Source organism: Lepidochelys kempii, chromosome 7 (genome assembly GCF_965140265.1).
Source record: "Lepidochelys kempii isolate rLepKem1 chromosome 7, rLepKem1.hap2, whole genome shotgun sequence".
Classification (NCBI taxonomy): domain Eukaryota; kingdom Metazoa; phylum Chordata; order Testudines; family Cheloniidae; genus Lepidochelys; species Lepidochelys kempii.
Genome location: NC_133262.1, coordinates 114,645,035 through 114,668,674, shown reverse-complemented (window position 1 = coordinate 114,668,674; position 23,640 = coordinate 114,645,035). Strand labels below are relative to the sequence as shown.

The following is a 23,640-nucleotide window of genomic DNA, read 5'->3' as shown; positions in this document are numbered from 1 at the left end:
AATGACAGAGAAGTTTTAGAGGTTCCGTTGGAAAAGTTCAGATGCTTACCCAGAACTCTTCTTAATGCATATACCTTCTAATCTCTCTCTCTCCCCTCAAATCTATCAGATTCTTCTTTGTCATGAGCACCAGACCTCCAACTTGATCTTCCTCATCAGATCTCATATTCATGGGGGGAAGTCAGGATTGATTTTACTGTTACTGTGGTGTAAATCTGAAGCCACTCCAGAGCTGAACTATTGTAACACAGCAAAACCTGGCTCAGTATGCCTCTGGAGTTCTTCCATAAACCTTTAAATGAAAATGACAAAACTAAAGACGGGCCCAACTCAGTTTCACAGATATTTTGATCCACAATCTGACTCTGCTCGTATAGTTATGAATCAAGGTTATGACCATAATGCCAAGTGACTTTCATTCATGACTCTGGAAGTGTCATGTGAACTTGTGAGATTTCTGCCAGTTTGAGCCAAAACTTCACAAGAACACTTTGAGTTTTCACTGTCATTTTAACGGAATCCAGAGAGGTGTCCTAAACCTAATCAGGATCTGAACACCACCTCCTTGGAACATCTGTATTAAGAAAAAAAAAATCATTCAAAACCTCAAAATCTTGTGCTTGAGAGAGAAATTTTGTTGTTGGGCAACATTTTGCTTTATTTTAGAATGCAAAGAATGGCTCTTATTTTTTTGTCTCCTCAGGGAGATTCTGGAGGTCCTCTAACCTGTGTACAAAATGGTTCCTATTATGTCTATGGAATTGTGAGCTGGGGTGAACAGTGTGGCATAAAAGACAAACCAGGAGTTTATACCCAAGTGACAAGATTCCTTAATTGGATTAAATCAAAAATTCAGCAGGAGTCCAGGTCACGCAAGTAAGCGACACTTTCTGGAAAGGCAAATGGTAAACCTGAGAAATTTAATTTTCTTTATCCCTCCTCCTCCAACTTTATTGATGGCACTATGACAATATATCCAAGATGGTGGTGGCTACAGAGAAAATAGCAATAGCTGCTGCTTCAGAACTCATGCAGCAACCACAAATTTCCATCCCCAGCGAACAGTGAAAAATGTGTGTATGTGTGTAATATTTAGCTGAAAACTGAAACTCTCGTAGATTCTCTTAAGGTCTTTTCAGTGACTTACAGGGCCTGATCCAAAGTCCGCTGAAGTCTTTTGGTGGATCAGATAGAAGGAATGAGAGCTGCTCTGCTTTGCCCAAAATCAATCGGACAGTCATTTTCTTATTTTCTTCTGAGATTTTTGTCTTGTAAAACACTTATGCATGTGAGCAGCTTTACACCGCTAAGTATTCCCCTTGACGTCAATGGTACTATGCATATGCATAAAGTTACTCATGTACATGTGTTTGCAGGCTCAGGGCCCAATTTGTGTATCTCAGGCTATCAGCAAAAATATATAAAATATTTCTATAATGTAAATCTAAATTATTTCAAAATTTTGAAAATGTTGATGATTTTTTCTGTTTTTTTTCTTCTTTGTATCCGATGATAGCTGGATTATTTACTAAACCTAGATTATAATCTCTGAATTGTTAGACATAAAACTGGAATTCCATTTTATAGATAGAATTGCGTATTTTTGTCCAGTTATTCTACAGTCTTTAAGGAAAATTTGGAAAATATGGGATTGACGTTAATTCTGAGATGGAAGCGTGCCCACTGGTTTATGTGAAGAGTCGGTCTGCAAAGTGTAACAAAGAGCCAAAAATACCCAAATGAGAGAGACATTATGGTTGGTTTTAAACTTCATGCCATTGAGATGTTCTATAAACCGCCTGTGACGGGGTTGGGACTCACCACCACAGTGCTTCCTGTTGGTACCACCAGGAATTAGCTCAGTCCATGTGGAGCACCCTCTGCTGGTGGTGTCCTGTTGTCTCTCGCCCTCTGTTGGCATCTGGACCCACGTTGCTCCCTTCTCGCAGCATCCTCTTCAGGACACTGCCATCCAGCAGTACCCCCTGGTCCACGCTCACCCCCTGGTCCACGCTCACCCCCTTCCGGGGGGGGGGGGTTAACAGCAGTCCTTCTGCTTCACCCCAGCCACAGTGGCGAACCAAACCCCTAAAGTCTAACCCCTTCTGTCAGGGGTCAGGTGCAGTCCGCTATGGCTGCGTCTAATGGCTGGGTGTAATACAAGGGGGAAGATCCAGGCCCACCCTCTACTCTGGGTCCCGGCCCAGGGACCCTCTACTCTGGGTCCCGGCCCAGGGACCCTCTGGCAGCAGCCTCCCTGTCCTCCTTTGCTCCCCTTGTCCACCTCTCCTCCCTGAGCCGCTTCCCCTTTGGCCCCTTTGTACCTTGTGGGCCCTTCTATCAGGGCCTGCAGCCTGGCAGGTACTGGGCTTGAGTTCCCTTCTGCTCCCCGAAGCCTGCGCTGCGCTGTCCCAGGTGCTGGTCTCATCATTCAGGAGACAGACCTTCCCCCTTTGAAGGTCTGGGAGAGACTGACTGTCTCTCGCCTGGGCAGCCTTTATATAGGGCCTAGCCTGGCCCTGATTGGCTGCCACTTGCTCAGCCCTGATTGGCTCTCTAACAGGCGCTCCCTGATTGGCTGCCGCCTTGCGCAGCCGCTCTGGCCTGCTGTAACCCAATCTGGCATGTGAGTGGGGCAGCCACCCCACAACACCACCCCATAAGCCATCAGAAGCAATTCCTATTGAAGTAACTTCTAACCACCTTCTTCAGCGGTTTGCAACAGAAGACTCAGGTAGTAATTGTGATCTCTGTCCATCAGGGATAACGCCTCTGAAGTCCCTTAAAGAATACGACCCAATTAATCAATGCTAATTTAGGTTCCATCAGCCCTTGCCTTGTGCATAGTCAGCTGCCAAGCCTTATCTTGTGTCCTTTAACATCAACGTGCCAATAAACCAGGAACCAATCCCTAAAATATCTACAAGCATCATTTATGGAAACAAATGCATTTGATTTATTCAATACAAATGATTTTACATTCTACAAATCAGGGCTTATTCATCTTTAGTACAAAGCTGAGCCTGCCAGTCATCTAGTACTAATTTCATTGACAGCCATAAATAAATACCATACTTTGTATTACATAAAATTATAAAGATCAATATTAAATTGCAGGGTCTGGGTGGTTGTTATTTTTTAAAAGAAACTGAAATACACCAAAACTGTTCTTAGATGCCACCTACTGCACTCCTTAGTCAGGAAAGCTATAGGACAAGCTGAAAAAGCTAAATGTTTTCATGTACCCTGCAGTGCTGCCTCATCTTTCTATTCATTTCTTGAGCAGCTGCATCTTCCTCCGCTTGACTTGCAGAATTTCTGAAGCATCAGGGTTGACGTTGACCTGCTGGGATCCTTCTGCCTCTGCCCGCTCCTGCAAAACCAAACCAACTAAGTTGTGGGGAAGAGCCACTACCAGGGTCACATGCTCCTCTGCCATGCAGCGGTGTGAGGAATTTAACAAATTAGGGGCCAAATCTGAGAAAAGGGAGAGAGGAAACACAGGAGAATCTCCACCCTCCCGCTCCATGCTTTAGGGCTTTAATCCCCTGCTCTCTCTAGAACTGCAAAGTGCTGCGTGTTCTCCCCCACATCCAGGTAGATCTCTAAACAGAAATCATCCTGCAGTTATTGCCATTACACTGCTAGAAGCCCACCCCAAGAGGCTTTCAACATAGCTGTCAAAGGGGAGTCAATGGCGGACTAGTTCCTAAAGGCATCTTGCCAAAATTAGGGAAAGGGAAGACCAGGGAAGCCATGCAGGGACTCTGAGCCTGCTGCTCTCATGAGTATACCAAGATCCCTGTGGACCGAAGGCCACCCATAGGACAAAACCCTCTGCGTGTTCCCCAGGGGAGCCAAATCCTGTCCACCCTATGGAGTTTCCTAGCCCCAGCCTGGACGCTGAACTTCATGGAGAGTGACCTGTGCTCTCCTCCCTAGAGGAGATGCCTCTAGATGAGGGTTGAGGACAGTGATAGGGTTGTGTGGGGAAAGCATGAACGGACACTGCCCTTGTTCTGTGGTTAAATAACGGGGAGACTGCAGCCTCCAGGGCCTCTCTCTGGTCGCTTTCACAAGCGCTCAATGGGATGACTGCTCAGATCCTGTCTAGGGGGCTGGGTTGTGTCCGAGGTTTTGTGAGAAGTGCGGTTTATTCCACTTACCGCTCTGTGTTCATACTGGGCATAAGTACCCTGAGCTGCCATTCCCTGAGCATATGCCAGCTCCGCAGCTCTTCTTGCCATTTCCACTTTGTAAGAGCCTGGGGGAGTCCAGCCAATGCCTTTGATCCAGTTCAAGTCAGACTTGTATTTGACCTGGAAAAATGCAATAGACACCATTGGGTATTATCAGGTGTGACTCTAGTCAGACCACACACATTAAAGGTTAGACAGGACACACGCCAGGTGCTACAGGATCGAGGATCAAACACAACTATTTATTCTTAGAAAACGGATGCTCCTTTTTTAATTACAATAGGATTTTTGTATTAATCAAGACTAGTAAGCAGGGAGGGGTCTACAAGGATCATGAGTAGCTGATAGCCCTTGGAGTGAGTGCTGAAGACATAGCCTATAGAGCAAATATACTTACATCACTCTGGAGTCTGTAGGCCTGTTTAGCATGCTTCAGATTCAGCTGCTCGGGATCACAAGTGTACCGGTGCAGGGGCTGTTTGTAGTTTACATTGCTGACTAGCTGTTGGCTCTTCTTAGCATGGATGAATCTGGGTTGATTAATGTGACTCGTGAACTGTGTCCTGTTTTGGGCAAACTCCTTCTTGTATTGGTTGTCGCTCTGGAGTTTTCCCACCCTGACGAAATGCCTCATTTTGGGATCGTCATTTATATTACGGAATCCGATCTGTTGGCCTTTATCCCTCAGGAAGGCCTCTTTGTACCTGAACTACAGATCATTGGAGAAGGAAAATCTCATTTGCACATGCACATTATGATACAACTGCCTTATTAATTGAATTGCCCCCTGCCCCATCAATAGCTCTCTCTTCGGCAGGCACAGGCTCCCCCTCTGTGCACTTAAACCAAGAGGAGTCTGACCCACGTATATTTTTTGTAACAAAGCCATTATTTACAGTACAACTGTGTAACCACAGTAGAATAAACTCTTTGGTAATTGTTAAAGAAACAGGACAAAATGTATGAAGCCACCACCCCTGCCAATGCAGGACCATTTCTTGGAGAGCTGTACGCCTTTTTCCTTGAGCTGGCTAGTCCGTTTATAAATGACTCAAGCAAGGTCACTTCAATTTCCTTGCCTATGTGTTGAAAGGGTGACCCAATGTCTTGTGCATTCACACTCAATCTAATAAGTGGCCTAGGTAAGCCCACTATTTTGACTAATCAAAATCTTGTACCCAATTCACAGTACTATATCATCAGAAATCTACCCCCCGTGACTGGGTGCTTCAAAAATACTCCCGTCAAGGACGGTATATTATTAAACGGCATTCCTAGTGGAAAACTTCTAACTCAGTTCTGCACAAACATCTGGTTTGACGACATAACCACCTCACCCAAACTGGCCTCCACAACCCGCTTTTTTATGTCAGGGTTTAATGGTTTTGTAGGATTGTATTTTGTAAACCAAACACTTCTTACATCACTCGCAATTTCTCTTGAAGCTTTAGCTGTCTGGAATGGGATGGCATCCAACCTAAAATCATAGCCAGCTGCCCTTGTCTGTTCCCAAGCTGTTTTATACATTTTCTGTGTTAAAAAGAAGAGGAGAAAACAGTCAGTTTATTAAATCTAATTTTGTGGCTGCTGTAATACATGTTTTATTCTAAAGAATTCATTGTCATGATGAATCTGGATACCAATCTCCAAAGATTTGTGATCAGATTCTATGGCACTTCAGTTTCTTTCCTATTAAACACAATGATGAAAACTCTCATGTCTAAATACAACCATCAAGATTTCTTTTTGCATTTGCACATGGATTGGTTTTTATTTTATTTAGTTTATATTAGCGACTTTGATGCATCAGCCACATCAGTACTGCATCAATATTGCCCTTATTCTGTCTTTTGATGCATCCACTTGCAGAGCCTGGGGTTTTGTGTCTTCAGAATTTCCGTACCAGAGTTTCAGTAACTAGTCATTTCAACCTTTTCTAATGTCCTCTGTTTCAGTCTCATGTTACATGTGGTTTCATTAACTCATCTGGAATAACATCTGCCTGTAACACATTGGATATGACTTTGAGGCTGTGAAATGCATTCTCAAAGTGAAAGTGCTCTAGTTCTGGTTCTTGCCCAAGTGGAATTTATACAATAGCTTTCAGAGTGGCTAGGATGTAGTGTCAAATCCTATTTGCTGGCTACATAAACTGCTGTATCTGATTTTTTTAAGTCTCAGCTGACACTTCTATTTTTTCCCTTTCTAATTTTATTCACCTGCACCCTCTGAGGCTGTAGTCTAGTTTTTCTGGTGTCTGTTTTACACCTGAGCACATCACCAATATACATTTCAAGTTCTAAAATACATTAACCCATTTCTCATGTTTTGCAAGTGAAGGTGGTGTTTTAGCAAGACAGCAGATTGAGCCAGGGAAGGTTCTGAACAGTTACAAGAAGGGAGGTGGCAGTGTAAGGCCCACTAATGTGCCCTAATCCTGGTTCAGTCTCCAGACCTCATCTGCCCCTTGCTTCTCTGCTGAGAATTCCAACCAGGAAGTTCACATGTGGAAACCGGGATGGTTGTTCTTCACGTGTGGACACCTGTTCACCTAGAATTGGACTGAGGCCCCTCAATAGCCTTCAGTCGGTCATTATTAGTGTGGGTTTTATAAGACTACCTGCTGCAATGTGAATCCGATGATCCTTATTCTCTCCCCAACAATGACATCTGCCCCGATGCTGAACTTGTACCCACAATGCCCCTTTATGTTTAGTAACTGCTGGGTGCAGGTTGTTTGTGACATCGCAGTCATTTCCTGTCTGATTTTTTTTTATTTAATCTCTCAAAGCTTTTCGTTGCCACTGTGAGTCTTAATATTACATGGGTCCTTTGATCTGGAACCCCAGGAGTCATTTTTCTTTATCACAGTGTGCAGAGTTTTGTCCTCATCCTCAAACATTACATCCATTTGATTCGCAGTTATCTCCACAGCTTTAAAATATCAATGGCTCAGGTATGTCTCTGTTGTCCTCTGGCTTTTTCATTTTCAGTCAGACTCACCAAAGGGCACCTTAACTTCTGTATCTATAGGAAAACTTCCTAAAGCCTGTTTTCCTTGATGAAGCAGTCCAGTTTATTACAAAGTCTATCGCCTGAAATGAAATGATCTGTCACTTACATCACTGATATGAAGTGCATTCAGACGGGCTCTGATAAAATCTGGGTGGTCAGGAGGTAGGGTGTATCTGTGCATTGCATCAGAGTCTCCAGACCTGTACAGCCTCTGTGAAATCAAAAAGTATTCAGCGTGAGGACTGTTGCTGGCAGCATTGTTGAGAAAAACCAATTGATGCACTACAATGTAACAAAAAGTTAAGGTCCATTACAGTAAAAGGAAACATACGTCACTGCACTGGATGTAGCTGTGCTTAGCATGGATCAGGTCTGGAGAGTCAACCACTGTGGTGAACTTCATACTCTCTGGCTTCTGACGATACTTTGCCTGCAAGTGAAAAAAACAAGAGGCTTCTATTAAATAGTGATCAATGAGAATTTTGCATATGTGACAACAGGAACAAAATGACCAAAAAAAAAAAAATCACTATCCTGAAACCATGGTGTTAAAAACAAAGTGTTTTTGCTTTAGTGCCAACCCTTATTTGAATGCTGGCAAATGTGGTTCCAAGATGCCACTGCAGTGTGCACAAATAAAAGTTTCTTTTCTTTTTGCAAACAGGAGTTTGCTCTAACAAACTCTCTTCTTATATACAGATCTCATGTACTCTAGTTAGGAATGCTACACAGAGTTTCTGCAGTAATAAAAGATGCTGGTTAGGCTAAATCAACCTCCTGATGATGTTATGCACAATAACATGCAATTTTAAAAACTGGAGCTCATCCACTTAACATTTCGTACTGGTGTTTACTGCATTTATTTGTTTGCATATTTTATTTTTAGACAAGCATGTCCGTTGGAATAGAAAATATGCCACGAGTGTCACAAGTGGACTCTCATCTCCCATACTGCTCTTTGGTAACTTACACTTTGTATAAACAGGCTCCCACATCAAAAGGAAATGATAAGCTACATTCGTAAGTGTCATGTAAGGAGGAGCCTTGATGGTAAACAATTCCAAATCCCATGAAAAATTTATCAGTACCTCACTGATGAGCTCTCCAGCCTTCTTTACATTTTCTATCTGTGGAGATCTTAGAGCCAACCAACCAACCCCTTTCATGAAGTTCAGGTCTGATTTATAGCGAGACTGTTAAAAATGAAAATGGTTAGCTTTTCTCAGTTTTGTATCCACAGCTGTGACTCCCAGATTCATATTAAATGTTTCGACTTTTTCATTCTCCATGCATATATCACATCATAAAACCAAACTGTTTGCATTTGTTCATTCCACCAGGAATTAAATAATGAATCATATGCAAGTCATGAGAGGAGGCCTCACAAGTGAATTAGCATGATTCAAAGCAGAAATAACCTGTTTGTATGGGATGCAAAAGATCCCTTTTTAAAATAATTTTCTGAAGTAAGTTCACCTCAGCAATACTAATTATTTTATCCAGTGCATGTTTTGTAATTAGCCTGACTTTGTAAGAGGACAGCAGTTCTCTGCTCTATATGTTTTAGAGCCCCATCTGCAAAGAGAATGGGCTAACAAAATGAATAGGGCCAATTGTTAAAGCAAGTGGAAGACGAACAAAAAACCTTGAGGTTCTCCTCCAGACTCTGCAAGTGACCCATTGTGTGACTTTGACCAAATCATTGAACAGTGCCATGCCTCCAGCTCTCCATATTTAAAATGCAGAGAACAGCAATTACTTATTTCAAAGGAGGGTTGCAAAGCAATCAAACTTATCTTAGCTTCTCAGGTGACAGGTGCTGTATAAGTGCAGAATTTTTATTCTTACTGGGTGGTAGATGGGATGGTAAAATCTGTTGTCTCGTCTCATAAGCTCCTAGACTATTTGGGTGACATCCCTCGTCAAATCATCTTGATTATTTTTCTAGCTTACTCATAACGTTTCTAATCACATGGGGCCAAATCCCAAGGTCCTTATCAATTCTTTACTCAGTCCCTACCAGAGAAACTCTGATGAACTCCAGTGGCAGTTTACCGTGTAAAGTTTGACGGGTTTAGACCATGGAAATGTTACTTTTCTGTAACGTAATGCACAGGTTATCATAGTTCCTCTGTATCAAGGCTCTGTGTGCCATTTGGTCCCTGATGTGATTTCGGGGCACAAGAGGGGATTGGATGAAAAGGTAGCAAAGGACCGGTGTAAGGCAGGCAGCCTGCAACAGCCCGCCAAATGCCATTTCAATGGCAGGGAAGCAACAGAGCACAAGGGTACTCCAGCCAGGCTCTTGAAACCATTGTACACCTCTGCACCACTACAGAACTCCTCTATACAGGATCCACACACCTCAAGAACTGAAAGGGACTTATTCCCCACTGATCATCCAGCCCCTCACCAGATAGGATCCTTTCCCCACCTAACCAAACACAGCAAGAGGCTGAAGAACAACCCAGTCACCATCACAACTGCAGATATGAGGACCAGCTGTCAGACAGAAGGAGCCGACAACAGGAGTCTTGATTATACACTGAGGGGGTTGGTAAGCATGGTGAGTCAGGAGGACAGGACTGGAAGGTAGGGGTGGAAGGACTGATGGATTTGGGAAGGGGAGCACAAGAAACTGAGTGAGGTTTTTGGGGCAGTAGAAGGAGGAGGCATATGGAATTGATGGACAGGTTGAGCAGAAACCAAAGAGTATTTTATGCAAGAAATATGATATGTTGCTCATTGCAGGGGAACATTTTGAGGGACTTGATGAAACTTTCAGCAATACACTCCTGACCCAAAAGAAGTTGGCAATGCCTGCTTTTTCCCCAATGTATTCCCTAGTGGTTAACGTCTGTGTAAACTCTGTGCTACTGTCAAAGCAGAGAGGAAAGGAATCTACGGTTCCCCCCTCAACACAAAACTAAGCCCCCTGCTAATCGCTCTCTTTTACATTGGGATCCTCCATTTCCACTGGCAAATCTTTTGCTTTCTTTCCATTCTAACAAAGAACAAAGACAATTGGATACATTTATAACATAGAGAGGCAAATCCAAGAGGGATCCTTCAGTAGGATCGTGGCTTTCATCAGAAGAGATGAGGTGCATAAGACTCTTTCAAGGTGCCTTTTGTTGCGAAGAAGAGTACAATTTGGATGTTACATTGTAGGTACAGTAAGTAAGAAAGCAAGATGCAAGCTCTTCAGAGCTTTGATTGCTGCTCAGACACTCTCATAAATGGACTGTTTACTAATATTTCTTCATCCAGATCAATTGACTCTAACAAATGTCCTATCATTTGACCTCAATAAAATCTGGAGTTCAGCCAACAGTCAGTTCCCTGAAGATGTATTAAGAATTAGATCAACATCACAAGCTTCATTCTTACACTGTATCGTTCAACCTCTCTTTTCCCATGCAACAAAAATGCAGCCAAAGGAGCTTTATGATGTGCAGTTATCAATTACAGAAAAGCTTTGTGGCCAAACTGCCAAAATGTGGCTATTTGCATGCAGGCAAATTTATATACGCAGTCACCTGTGCACACAATTTTTGAGTACTTTCAGCGGCATATGTGAACAATAGTACGTGCAAGTGCAAATGGAGCATGGGTTTTGCCTGTGTAGAGTTTATCATTTACATAACATAATGGTGTGCAAAATCTGCATGAAACAAGCCATTTGCATGTGTAAATTTGTACCTACACAATTAGTAGCTGAGCTGACTCCTGTTTGAAAATTGGGCCATTGATATTACGGTCTCCATTTGCAAAAGAGCCTCCACAACTGACACTTGCAAATGAATCTCTGAATACGCAACCTCCTTCCCAGTGTACATTTATGCCTGGGGAAGATGTGGATCTAGTTGTACATGTGATCAAACATTCTGTAAATGCACGTGCAGAAGTTTGCAGACGCATTTTCAGAGTGTTTGGCATCAACTTGTGGTTTGTGTCAGTGGTAAGTTTTGCTGTTTCTAAATCTGTTCGCAATTAACAAGAGGGTTCTGTCTTTACCTCACTCTGTAGCATGTGGGCTCTCTTTGCCCACTGCATCTTCAAGTCTTCAGGGAGTGCTGTATACACATGGAGTCTTTTCCTATAATCTTGCTCGCTCACTAAGGCCTGGGCCTTCCTAGCATGGACTAGATTCACCATGTCCATGGGCAGATGGTACTGAGACCAGATCTCCTGGGACCCTTTCTTATACTCCTGTTCGCTTTGCAACTTCCCAGCATGGAAGCAGTGTAGCAACCTGGTGTCATCCACAATGCTTCTGGCACCGATGTGCTTTCCTCTTTCCATCACAAAGTTGTGTTTGTATTGACACTGAAAATAAAAGGAGAAGGTGCTTAACTTCAGATTGTGTGTTATTTTAACTCCTGTGAACTTCCTTTTTTTAGATATCAATTGTAAGAGGCCAAAAGAGAATGCAAAAAGAGGCCAAAAGAGAATGCAAAATCTATCCAAAAGAGAAACATTGTACACACTGTATCCTTCACCTTTACAACCTCCATCCAGTTTTTGCAATCAACTGTTGCTGGACCATAAACTGATTTGAGAGAGGAGTGTAGGGTACAGGTCTGAGCATAGGAATAAGCACCAGAAACGAGTAAATTCTCATTCTAGCTCTGACTATGATTCCCTCTTTGATTGTGCATTTATCCTCTCTGTGAAATGGCAAGGATCATTGTTGTTGTAGTTATTTATATAGCATCAACAGTGTGCAGGGAACTTTTAAAGAGAAGGTCCAGGACTGGCCTGAAAAGGTTATAATGTAGTCTAAATGGAATAATAATACTTATCTACCATGCAGGGGAATTGAGGGGATTAAATTACAGTAGCTAATGTTTATAAAGTGCTTTGAAGATGAAGAGGCAAATTCAGTCCTGCTGTAAGTGGACGTAATTTTATTATGGAATTGCAGATCTGAGGCTGCAGCCAGAAGCACTATATCATCGCTAAGTATAGCTACTTCGTGAAATGTATACACGTGTTTAAAGCACTCAGATTTTATTCCCCTAGACATAACAAAATATGCAGCTCAATGCTATGCAATATCAAATATTTATATTTCATTTTAATTATAGGTGATTCTTATAATTTGTTTACAAAATCCCTCGTGGGAAATGAAAGGACTTAAAAATGCCTAATGATAAAATAGCACCATGTCCTAATATAGTCTGAAAATGATAATCCAAACCAGAGAAAATTCTAAAGAGGGACATATGTATTCCTTGCCTGGGAAGTTACTGAGACGTATATTTGCAGGAGAGTCCACTAATTTTCAGCACCCAACTTGAGATGTTTATGACCTGATTTCTGGAGGATCTGAAATCACAGCTTCTTGTGACTTCGGTATGAGTTGTAAGTGCTCTGTACTTCGGAAAGTCAGGCCCAAGGTGGGTGTCCAAAAACAGGCAGACACCCATAATTAGTGGATGCTTTGAAAGTTTGGGGCTGAAGATCTAGATAGATTGGAGAGGGGAAGAATTTCCCTACCTTGCACCATACTTAAAATCACTGGATGTTTCCCAAATCTTTGACTGGGTTTGGTTTCTAATTAGCTGTGACTCTTCTTTAAAAAAAAAAATCACACAAAGAATCACATTCATATGTAATATATTCTGTCTCACACTCGTCTCACATGGTTATGGGGTTGCTTTAATTCAGTAAAATCTGCCTTAGACATTGTTTAACATGAAGTTAACAGAAATTAGGCAAGATGGAAGGTTGAATCATTCAACTCACATCACTGGCAATTTCTCTGGAGGCCTTGGCGGTCTGGAAAGGGATTGCTTCCATTGTCAGCTTGTAGCCTTGAGCACACAGATTATGCCAAGACTCTCTGTACTTTGCCTACAGTGGGAAAGGCACATGTAGATTTCTCTGTTTCATTTTTAAATGCATGAAAGAACGAACAAAGAAACCCTCTTACGTTTGTTGTACAGTTAGTGAGTCAATTTCTCACTACCAAAGGATTTTTTATTATCTATAGAAGATCTTATTATCTCAAACAAACACATGCAGCTTATTCTTTATGTAGATTTATTTTACTCACATCTGTGTACATGTAATGGCCACAAGTGTACATGCAATCAAATCAGAGAAAACAGAAATAGAATATATCCAATAGTTCATCTAGTCCTAAACCCCTGCCAGTGCAGAACTGTTCCTCAAGGTAAATCCAAATATATGTAAGGGCAAAAAACAAACACTTACATCACTGAGATTAGCTGCATTTATTCTTGCCCGTGAAAACTCAGGCAGACCTAGGGTTAGTGTGCAGTGATGCAGAATGTCTTCTCCAGCTGCTTTATACAGGCGCTAGGAAAGAGATTCGAGAATATAATTGCCATTAATTTTCTATAATGTTTAAATAATATAACAACAGTGCACAGCCTTACATATTTTGCTAGAATAAAAGTATAAAAGAAATATACCAAAGCTTACTGCAACTATATAGGTGTGTTGGGGGATTTTGTTGTTTTAGAATTAGGCTTGGTTTTGGTTTTTTTGAGTGAAGGGATTGTTCCAAATATCAAGGAAAATATTTCAGAACTGTTAGTTCTATCAGAAATTCCATGAGCAGATATTAGGTAAGAGGGTCTCAATGAGGGGTGAACTTTGAGGTGGTTGGATTGTTCCTGAAATTGGCATGTTTGCCAGGTCATGGTGAATTTTTCAAAAATGAGAAAGAGGTTCTTGTTCTCAGATAGCATTAGGTGGGCTCTAATGTTGCTTATTCAGTACTATGCAAATGAACCTCGTCAAAAATGTACTAGAATCTACCTTCTTTGCATTTTGCTTGCTTTCAAGTAGAAAAACCTGATTACAGGACTTCATCTCAAATGGAGGCTACCTATGAAGTTTTAAAGGAGAGATCTCATTGACAAAATGATACTAAATGTTTGTCCGGAAATAATAAAATATGATCTAACTGTGCCAAAGCACAAATCAATGATGCCTTCTTTCCTTTTGATGTATTATGTTTCTCAGAATGAGGTTCTCTCCCTCCCACTCCTCCTTCCCCAGCTCACTGCATTTTAAAAAGCGCATTTTCTGATCCACGTTACTAGAGCCTACCTCATTAGCAATCATGTTGCTGAATTTTGCATGAAGGAGGCCAGGAGAGTCTGTCACCGATGTATACTTGAAGGAATGTGGCTGCTGACGATATTTACTCTGAGTTCACACACAAAGAAAAATGAACAGAAGCACTAAATTGTCTTGTCAGATAAGGGACCTGTCTCCCTAATACTAGTGCTTTGGTTTTACTTCCTGTGCTTAAAATGGTGCTTTGTAAAGAATGTTCATCTATTAACCATTAGGCCAGTTTATCAATTGCTCCCATTAATCTGGTGCATTCATGTCTCATTAGTGACAATGAAGAACAGATAGGGAATATTGTATGGTTTAAATCAGTGTGCTGCCAAACTTAATGTAGAAATTTTATTATTTTACCTCTTCCTGACTACTGAAATCAGAGTTTCCTTGCCAAAGGCTCAATCCCTAGTTGCTGCAGTTGAACTTTCCACTTTCAAGCCCTTGGAAAAGTTGAGGTTTCACATACTTTGAGGAGGTAAGTGAAAATTATGAACAAACACCAGAGCTCATCACAAAGATCAAAGCACCTGGTCTATTCATCGGAGTAGGGCTAGAGATGTGCAGACTCATTTTGCCTAGTTCCAAACGTATTTGAACATGGTCACTGGATTCATCTTTTGCTTTGGAGAAACTAGCAAGGTGGACAGCCAGGAAAGAGCGGAGAAGGAAAAATCAAATGGGAAAATAGGGTGGAAAACAGAATTCTGAGTATGCAGAATGCAAAACACAGAGAAACTGAAAAAGGAGCAGAGTGGGGGCAGGGAACAATTGAATGTACAGGTCACTTCAGTGTGCCAGCCTAGCTTTTGGGGAATGTTACTATGTGTAATAGAGGGCACAGGTTTCCTCTTAGCTGGAAAGACACTTTTTTATATAAAATAATGTATCTTAAAAATACCAACCACATGCGTTCAGAACACAGGAGGAAAAGATTGTGAAAATAGTTAATGAGGTCTGCAAAACCTTGAACTCCATCAGGTTCACCCATCTGATATCAGGACATTAATGATGTGATCAAATAAAGGGGGAAGGGAGCCTACCATTAATCCAATGAGTCACTTTGCCAACCCAGTTTAATAGACACACATCTGGCAAATTCTTGTTTGTAGTGGAGAAATCAAAACCCTCTTTTGTTACCTCACTGATGAGTTCAGAAGCTTTCTTCTTCCCTTCAATCTCTAGGGCCCCTGGAGTAATACAGCCAACTCCTCTCATAAAGTTCATGTCAGACCGGTATAAATTCTATGGGAAACCAAAGAAAAGTAATTACAAGTTTGTATTTAAGATGCCCCCTCGGCACCCAGGTAGACACAATCTAACATTTTACAGATTATCTGAGTGAGAAGCCTAGGTTATAACAAGACAGCTCAAATGATCTTAAAGGTGTAAAACTGATCTATAGGGGCATACAGAGGTGTCTTTCTGAGGCACAACACTGCCTGTGGCGGCTTAGGCCCTGGATTTGTAAAGAATTGTGTAGCTCAAGATTACAAAGTGGGCCAAATTTGTCCTTATTAGAACTCCACTGATCATGTAGATTTAGTCTGAGGCTACAGTTTACAGGTCTCTTATGAAACAGACTTTTTAAAACTGCATGCAGCCTTGTTCTGAATATAGGCACCAATTACATTTAGATGCATAGCAGGTCAAATGCCACAGGGCAACAGTTTACACAATCAACAGGGCCTTTAAAATGCCATCTCACTCATGGCAGAATTCCTTCTACTGTAACCCATTACTGCCCAAGTACCAGACTGATACATGCCTCATTCATCAATGTAATCAAGGGAGAACAGTCACTGTTTACTCCACAATTGCTGCTCAAATATATATATCTGTGGATGTAATGGTCTGGAATATAACTATCATGTGTCAGACCCAATAGGATAATGGCACTGGGATGACTTTCATTTACCTCACTCTGGAGTTTATAAGCGTTCTTAGCACACTGCAATCTCACATCATCCGTCACAGAGGTGTACTGGTGAAATAGTTTTCTATATTCCTGATCGCTGACCAATGCCTGGGCTTTTCGGGCATGCACTAAGTTTACCATATCCAGTGGCAGATGGAACTGGGTCTTCATATGCTCAAAACCTTTTTTGTATTTTACCTGTTACAAAAATAAATGGATCACTTTATAGACTGAGGTATGGTTTAAAATTCCAGCTCTGCCTAAAGGGATAGTCTCCACATTCCTCCAATTTCCCTTACAAATCATTCTCTTGTTTTAATAAATTCCCCAGCCCAATTTAAGTATACATGAAATTAGATTATATGGCAGTCAATTTTTGGCCAAAAAAGAGTAGTCATCCACATTAGTTTTAAATAACTGCACTGTTATCTATATTTGGAGTCCTTTTAAGGCTGAATATAATTAAAGCTAAAGAAATAAGTTATTGGTAAAATTGCAAATCTCGCAGTTGATTTTTAAAAACTAATTAATTTTTACAAAGCACTGACAAAACCTTCAAGATATTTCATGATAATAAACCTATAGAGCAATATCTGAACCTTTTAGAGAAAACCAGAATCAGCCCGGACCTTCACGCAAAATAATTTTAAAGTTCTAACATACTTGTGTAACCTTTGAGACATTTTTAAAAATATTTTCACAGGAGTCTTTGCACTACTTACTTCTGCCCAGAAAAAGAAGATGAAATAGTAGAAAAATTCAGAGAAATCTTATTCTCACGAAATTTCTAGATGACTTATGCTGACTCAGGAGGTTCAGATAAACATTCAGAGTTTTTGGTGCTAATCAAAATGATTTAATAAACTTGATGGGTGGTGCAGATGGTTCTTTATACAATAATTATTATTTTATTAAAATCTGCTCCAAGCTGACCTTTTTAGGTTTTCACATCATGAGAACTAATATCCATTGTTGGGCTTACAACAAAAAATATGATGTTCTCACCTTGATACAACAAAGCATTCCAGTACAAACCCAATCCAACAGTTGTTGAAGTTCATGGAAACATTCCTATCTACTTCAATAAGTGCTAGTTGCCTTGAGTGCCCCCAATGAATAAAACTATTAAGCATGTGACTAGCAGTATTGACTTCAATAAGACTACTCATGTGCTTAAACTCATACAAGTGCTTAAGCACTTTGCTGGATCAGGGCCGTAGAGTCTGATCCTGAGTGGCACTGGGTAGCCACAATTCTCATAAGAAGTCAATGAGAGTTGTGGTGCTCAGCACCTTTCAAGACCAGGACAATATACTGAATGTATGACAAAAGAAGCAACCTGAAATTCCATATGTTCATTCAACATATAGGCTCAATAGAGTACAGTGAGTAGAAAATACTCAATGTAAAAGTTAGATCTCCAAATTATATAGTTTAAATCCTTACATGAAAGCTGATAATTCTTCTTAACCATTTCTAATTGTCCCTTGGTGATATATATACCTAGAATAACATACTGTATATCTGGAAACAGTTGCATGGCATAAGAGGCCTGTACAGAGAATGCAGTGTAGGGCTATTTTACACTCAGATTAATAATAATGTGTTTAATGTAAAAGAATAATCATGCAATTAATATAAAGTATTTAGCCAGTGTAAAGGAAGACTTGAGTAATATGCTAAAGAACCTATGCCTAGCTAAGTCTGTTTTTCATGGTCATTAGAAAAGTGTTTCTACATGTTCATTCCCAGATCCTTGTACTTACATCACTTTGTAGCAAAGCTGCATGCACTGAGTGAGCAATGTTAAGATCATCTTCCAAGCCCTGTGAGCCAACCATCTGTCCTTTCATTTTCTCAAATGCCTCCTTATATTTGTACTGAAGTGGAAAAAATAACAGAAGTTTGATAAGGGCCCAGTAACAAAAGAGGTGAGTTTCTGACCAAAATTGAGCCTTGCTTTTTTTTTTTTAAACAGTAATTGAACAAATGAATTGAATGAACAAGAACTGCTGAAGCAGTCAAGAAGTCTATTCCCCTTTTCGACACAAGTCATAGACAATGTAAAGAATTCTCTGACGAAGCAGTTGTAAATCTTTGGACTATAAATTCTAGTTACACCTGCTAAGACATGTTATGTTTTGCCAAGTGTTAAGATATGAATCCTGAATAAATCTGAAGTGAATGCTGAGGGAGCCTCGTCAGTACACATCTTTCAGTATCTTGACTTATTTAGAAGAATATACAAATGTAGATATTTAGAAAGCAACATGGGTCCCACCACATGCTATCATATGATGGATATGACATTCTTTCCGAATGCATTTCTCTGTATATGACTATGTTGGCATTGTCTTTTATATACATAAAGCCTGCTATACCTATTTTTTCAGTAAAAAATCCGTTTCAGAGGACTATGTGTTTTAAGAAATTAAAGTTTGGTTCTGAAATCTCTTTCTTACCTATAGATTTCTGCTTCAGATGTAGTTTAGGTTGGTAATGACTGAAAGCAGTCAACAACCCTTATGGCTGTTCAGTGTATATCTGAAATGAGTTGGTCATCTCAGTACAATTCCGTATTTGAAAGCCCTCAGTCACCAATGACACCTCATTGGGTCTTAGTCTCAGAAGGGAGGCCAAGAGTTGAATGGAGCATGGGGCAGATCCCTCTCAGCATGTAGGATGGAAATACTGTTTCCATGAACACTGACACACATCTACAGAAACAGTCTGGAGTAGCTGGTATTTTATACTGGACAAAATTAGCAGTAATTTCACTTACATCACTTATGATTTCACTTGAAGTCTTTGCTGCCTGGAAGGGAATGGCATCCAATTTCAGTTTATATCCACCATCTCTTATCTTGCTCCAGGATTCTTTGTAGTGAGTCTGTTTGGAAATATTGAACAGCATTTAAATTCATTTACTACACAGCAGGTTGACGTTGCACCTTTGTTGTTATAATAGAAGCATCATTGTGTTTGCTTCATTTTATTCAGACAGATGGGGCTGGTATAAATAAAGCTATCAATACAAGACAGATGTACAACAGAACACAAATCTCAGTAATGGGGCTGTAATTCACTTTCTCGGTTGTTCATTTCTAATCTGTCTAGTGGTCTGACTTATAGATTTATAGATTCCAAGGCTAGAAAAGACTATTTTGATCATTTAGTCTGATCTCATGTATAACACAGGCCAGAGAATTTCCCCAAAGTAATTCCTAGAGCATGTATTTTATAAAAATATCCAATCACATTTGATTTCTTATTTTACCAAGAGGATAATAGGGCCATAGAATGATCATATATGAGAGACAGGAAGTACATAGCAGAGTACTGTAAAATTAGCAAGATACTCTAGGGGTGTTTTTCACTTTTCTTCTGAAACATTAAAGGCCAGATTCTGATATCCTCACCTCACTGATATTCAAAGCATTTAATTTAGCCTGAAGGATTTCAGGAAGATCTGCTGTTTGTGTATAATGATGCTTTACGTTCTCTCCGTGCTCCTTGTACAGCCTCTGAAATGCAGAAAAATTTCAAATAGAACACTCACTACACATCTGATCACAGGTTCAGATAAAAATGATAAGGCCTGAATTTATGAAAAGCAAAGAATACAGAAAAGCAACAGCAGTACGAATAAATACAGGCAATTGTATTAATCGAGAGGTCTTGAAAAGAGTTGGGGCCTGATACTTCTCTCAAGCAGGGTAAACTGGGAGTAACTCAACTGAAGTCACATGGGTATAAAACCAGTGTAAGACCCTAGATTTCTTAATATTAAAAAAACTGTTATCAATTTCATATGTGACTAAAGAGATAGCTAATTATTAACAGGCTATTCATTAAGGACTTGCAACTATGAGGGGTTGAGCCACCTACAATTCCCACTGAAAACACTGTGGATCCATTGGCATGCCTTTTTAAAATGATTGTCAACCCTAAGTAAATGCATATGGAGACAGTCATCTTACCATCCCCTCTTTTATAGAATAAAATGGGACAATTACAGACTATTGAAAGTTTGGGTAGTCAATCCCACAGGATAACACTGCAGTTGTTACTACATCTGCTACCAATGCACGTATTCTAAATAACTAACTGATACTTGGCATACAATACGTGTTTTAGTATATCTAAACCTTTTGTGTGCAGATACATCTTCTGAAAGATTTTTTCACTTTACCTCTCAGTTTCTTCTTGCATTTAGATTTACAATGTAGCTACTGGGAGGACTAGTACAGTTGTCCAACATTTTGACTGCTTTTGACCATTTCGTAAATGCAAGATCCTCTCATGGACCATCTTCTCTTTCAATCTGCTTGCCTTCCCTATAGACTGTTCTGTCTGTTCTAGTGTTTAGGGTGTCCACAGCTTGAGACCCATTAGACTGCACCCCTATGCTTCTCAAATACTCTACTCTGCTGCTGTTCATTGATGTAGAGGGGCCCAGTTCTGTAGATGCTCCCGAGTGGAAAGCCAGTGACAGCTCCAAACATGGAGTAACTGTAACATTGCGCCGATGCTGAGTACTAACTCATATTTACTCTGCTTTAGTATTAAGGACTTTGAATTTTATTAAGTCTACCAAAGGCAAAGGTACTGGAATATCACATTAGCATTTGCATTACACAAAGCTCTGTCATCTTTTTCTTGATTTTAAAAATACCTATTTTCACAAGTGTTTTTTCTCCTCAATAAAACATTCTCTCTTGGCTGAAACTTGTCTTTGTTGGGTGACTTTACCATTCACTTCCACATTATCTCAGTTAAGTCTACAACAGTTTCAAATAGTCCTGCTATTAAAAATAAAGGCAAAATAGCTTCTATTCTTCCCTTTTAGGTTCGTCCTCCTGGATTTCTCTCTCAGCAGGATGACAGCTTAAAATTATTAATTTATTTTTTCAGTCTTGTCACGTCACTTCACATTCCATTTCTAAAGTCTCAACAGAAACTAAAATTTCAAACATTTGGGTTTGAAAATAGTAACCACAGAAATGTTTTTTTTTCTTTGCTAGACCTCAAAAGGTCAAAAATTTCTAAATAAGGAAGGCAGGTCAGTCCCACTCCCAAATCATATTCATGCAAAATATTTTTGTATAGAAAGCCTTCTGTGTGTGGAAGTCCCATTGACTTCAATGGGAGCTCTGTGCATAGAAGACTTCCATACTAAGTAAAAATCATGCCCTTTGTAAGGTGCACCTCACTAGAACATAGAAGCTTCGTGGTTCCCAAGAATAATCTTAGAGAGAGAAAGAGAAAACCAGTTCTTCAGTCAGGTTGTTCAAAGAGGATACCACTCTTATAATCTTAATGCATATACATTATAACTTACATCCACAGCCTGGTTATAACTAATTCTAGCCTGGATCATCTCAGGAGTGTCTTTAATACTGGTAAACTTCAAAGCACATGGATGCTGACGGTACTTCTTCTGTTGAGCAGAAAAAGATCAAAGCTGTGAATTTTGTGCTGCTCTTTCATGCTATTTGAAAGGGAAAAATCATAGGTTGCTTGAGATTAGAGTGAATTTGTGAACATAATTATTATTCCTCTTTCCTCATCTTTATGTCCTAGGTACTTTCCGATTAATATTTGTTTCAATTTAACAATAGCCATTTGCCGATTAATATTAAAGTATTTCTACCTAAATATAAAGGAAACATTTCAAAATCAGATTATGCCTACTAGAATACTCTGGGACCCACGTAAGAAAGCATTTTTTAAATGGCTTCAAACACAGTACAGTTGATTACATTTTTTATTTATAGTTCCTTTAAGCAAGAAATGGTACCCACTTGAACTGCGCTAAAAAATGGCAGTGATTACACTTATTGTTGGAAGTTTTATATTTCCTGCTAACACCTAAGCACGGCAAATTGAAGTAAAATCACTAATACTGGGTTTAATTATTGCTGCATATTTTACAGGTGCTGAGATTAATTCCGCTTATTTGAAAGGGCCCATAGTATCTTCTGAGAGGTCTTAAAATATAAATAATTAAAATGAAGGCTGCATATGGTCAAGCTTACACTTTGTCCATATGGCCCAATCCTTAAAGGCCACACATGTGTAGCAGTCAAATCAGCAGCCACTCTTCCTGCACTAGGCTGTACTACTTCCAGCTTCATTCTTATCTCCACGCCACATAGAGTCCGGCTGCGTGAGTGGGGCATTTGTGGCTCTTTTAGAAACTGCTCAGATTTCAATGTCCGAGTCTAAATCCCTATCCCTGCTACATCCTGTAACACAATTTTTAGGCTCCAGGGCCAAATCCTTAAGTGATGAACGACCTCTAAGATGTACAGACTTTAAATGGAGATGAAGGTGGTTTTGGACGTCTCAGAATTTGTCCCAAAACTGAAAACAGATCTGCAGAATAATTGACTAGAAATTCATTTAATTAAGTGCTGAGAGATATTGCTCTTGGAGATGCTTTTTAATCCCATCTTGCCAGATGCAGCCAGACTTTTAAATAAACAAACAATGTTATTGAGCATTCATAAAACGGGCCCGATTAACAGTCTTGGAGTCTGAGGTTCTGTATTCGAAGAACGGACAGACACAACATAGGAAGTAGGAACGCAACTTTGCTATAGTCTCCTGCCAGCATGGGCCACACCTCACCTACACGGACCACTTCAAGGGGTTCAGCCTTCATATCCTACTGAAACACTAGCCTCCCAACTGATGGTGGTGTCCAGTTAGTGACAACGAAATGCGGATTTTTGTGACATCTGCATCATTTAGAAGTTTGTGGGCCAGATTTCCAGCTCGTATAAACAGGCAGAGTGCCACTGGCTTTAGCGGAGCCGGCCGAATACGTGGTCAGCTGTCTTTTAAAAGTCTGTTTTCTCTTACTGCAGACGATTACATGGAAATATATCAATAATGCCAGCACTTAGGATGCAACACATGCTAAAGGATAACTGCAAAGCTAAATTATTTGGTGCATCTTTATTCTCAATGTGTGGACAGGTGACCCCTCTAGGTTTTACCCAGTGATGAGCTGCCAAAATCTTAACAACCGGTTCCCTCGTGGCCCACCCCCGCCCCCCGGGACTCCTGCCCCATCCAACCCCCTGCATTCCTTGACGCCCCCAGAACCGGGCAGGGGGGTCTTGTGGGCCACCGAAGTGGGTGCCCACCCCGCCCCGCCCCGCCCCTAAGAGCCAGAGAGACCTGCCGCGGGGCAAGGTGGGGAGTCCCAGCGGTGCTTACCTGGGGCAGCTCCCAGGAAGCATCCGGCAGGTCCCTCTGGCTCCTAGGGGCGGGGTAGCATAGCTGAGGGGGAGCAGGGGGAGCGGCTTCTCCCCCCACTGATCACATCAAAAGTGCTGCCTTAGGCACCAACTCAGTGGGTGCTCCGGGGCTAGAGCACCCACAGGGAAAATTTGG

At 40.7% G+C, this 23,640-nt stretch overlaps 2 protein-coding genes across 3 annotated transcripts in view; one reads left to right on the top strand and one right to left on the bottom strand.

Annotated features, from left to right (window-relative positions):
• HABP2 (hyaluronan binding protein 2) overlaps positions 1-1,498 on the top strand; it is a 42,243-nt gene extending 40,745 nt beyond the window's left edge. For both annotated transcript variants that reach the window (XM_073354973.1, XM_073354972.1), the window contains one exon: positions 704-1,498. In XM_073354973.1, the coding sequence (XP_073211074.1) occupies positions 704-880 (177 nt within the window). In that variant the 3' untranslated portion in view covers positions 881-1,498. The remainder of the gene's footprint in view (positions 1-703) is intronic.
• Positions 1,499-3,190: 1,692 nt separating this feature from the next.
• NRAP (nebulin related anchoring protein) overlaps positions 3,191-23,640 on the bottom strand; it is a 58,495-nt gene continuing 38,045 nt past the window's right edge. Inside the window, exons 26-42 of the mRNA XM_073354971.1 lie at positions 21,578-21,676; positions 19,656-19,760; positions 19,019-19,126; positions 18,003-18,116; positions 16,237-16,434; positions 15,459-15,563; positions 14,301-14,399; positions 13,437-13,541; positions 12,966-13,073; positions 11,232-11,543; positions 8,303-8,407; positions 7,546-7,644; positions 7,321-7,425; positions 5,622-5,729; positions 4,597-4,908; positions 4,167-4,319; positions 3,191-3,373 (exon numbers count right to left, since the gene is read on the bottom strand). Coding sequence (XP_073211072.1) covers positions 3,272-3,373; positions 4,167-4,319; positions 4,597-4,908; positions 5,622-5,729; positions 7,321-7,425; positions 7,546-7,644; positions 8,303-8,407; positions 11,232-11,543; positions 12,966-13,073; positions 13,437-13,541; positions 14,301-14,399; positions 15,459-15,563; positions 16,237-16,434; positions 18,003-18,116; positions 19,019-19,126; positions 19,656-19,760; positions 21,578-21,676 — 2,337 coding nt within the window. The 3' untranslated portion in view covers positions 3,191-3,271. The remainder of the gene's footprint in view (positions 3,374-4,166; positions 4,320-4,596; positions 4,909-5,621; positions 5,730-7,320; positions 7,426-7,545; positions 7,645-8,302; positions 8,408-11,231; positions 11,544-12,965; positions 13,074-13,436; positions 13,542-14,300; positions 14,400-15,458; positions 15,564-16,236; positions 16,435-18,002; positions 18,117-19,018; positions 19,127-19,655; positions 19,761-21,577; positions 21,677-23,640) is intronic.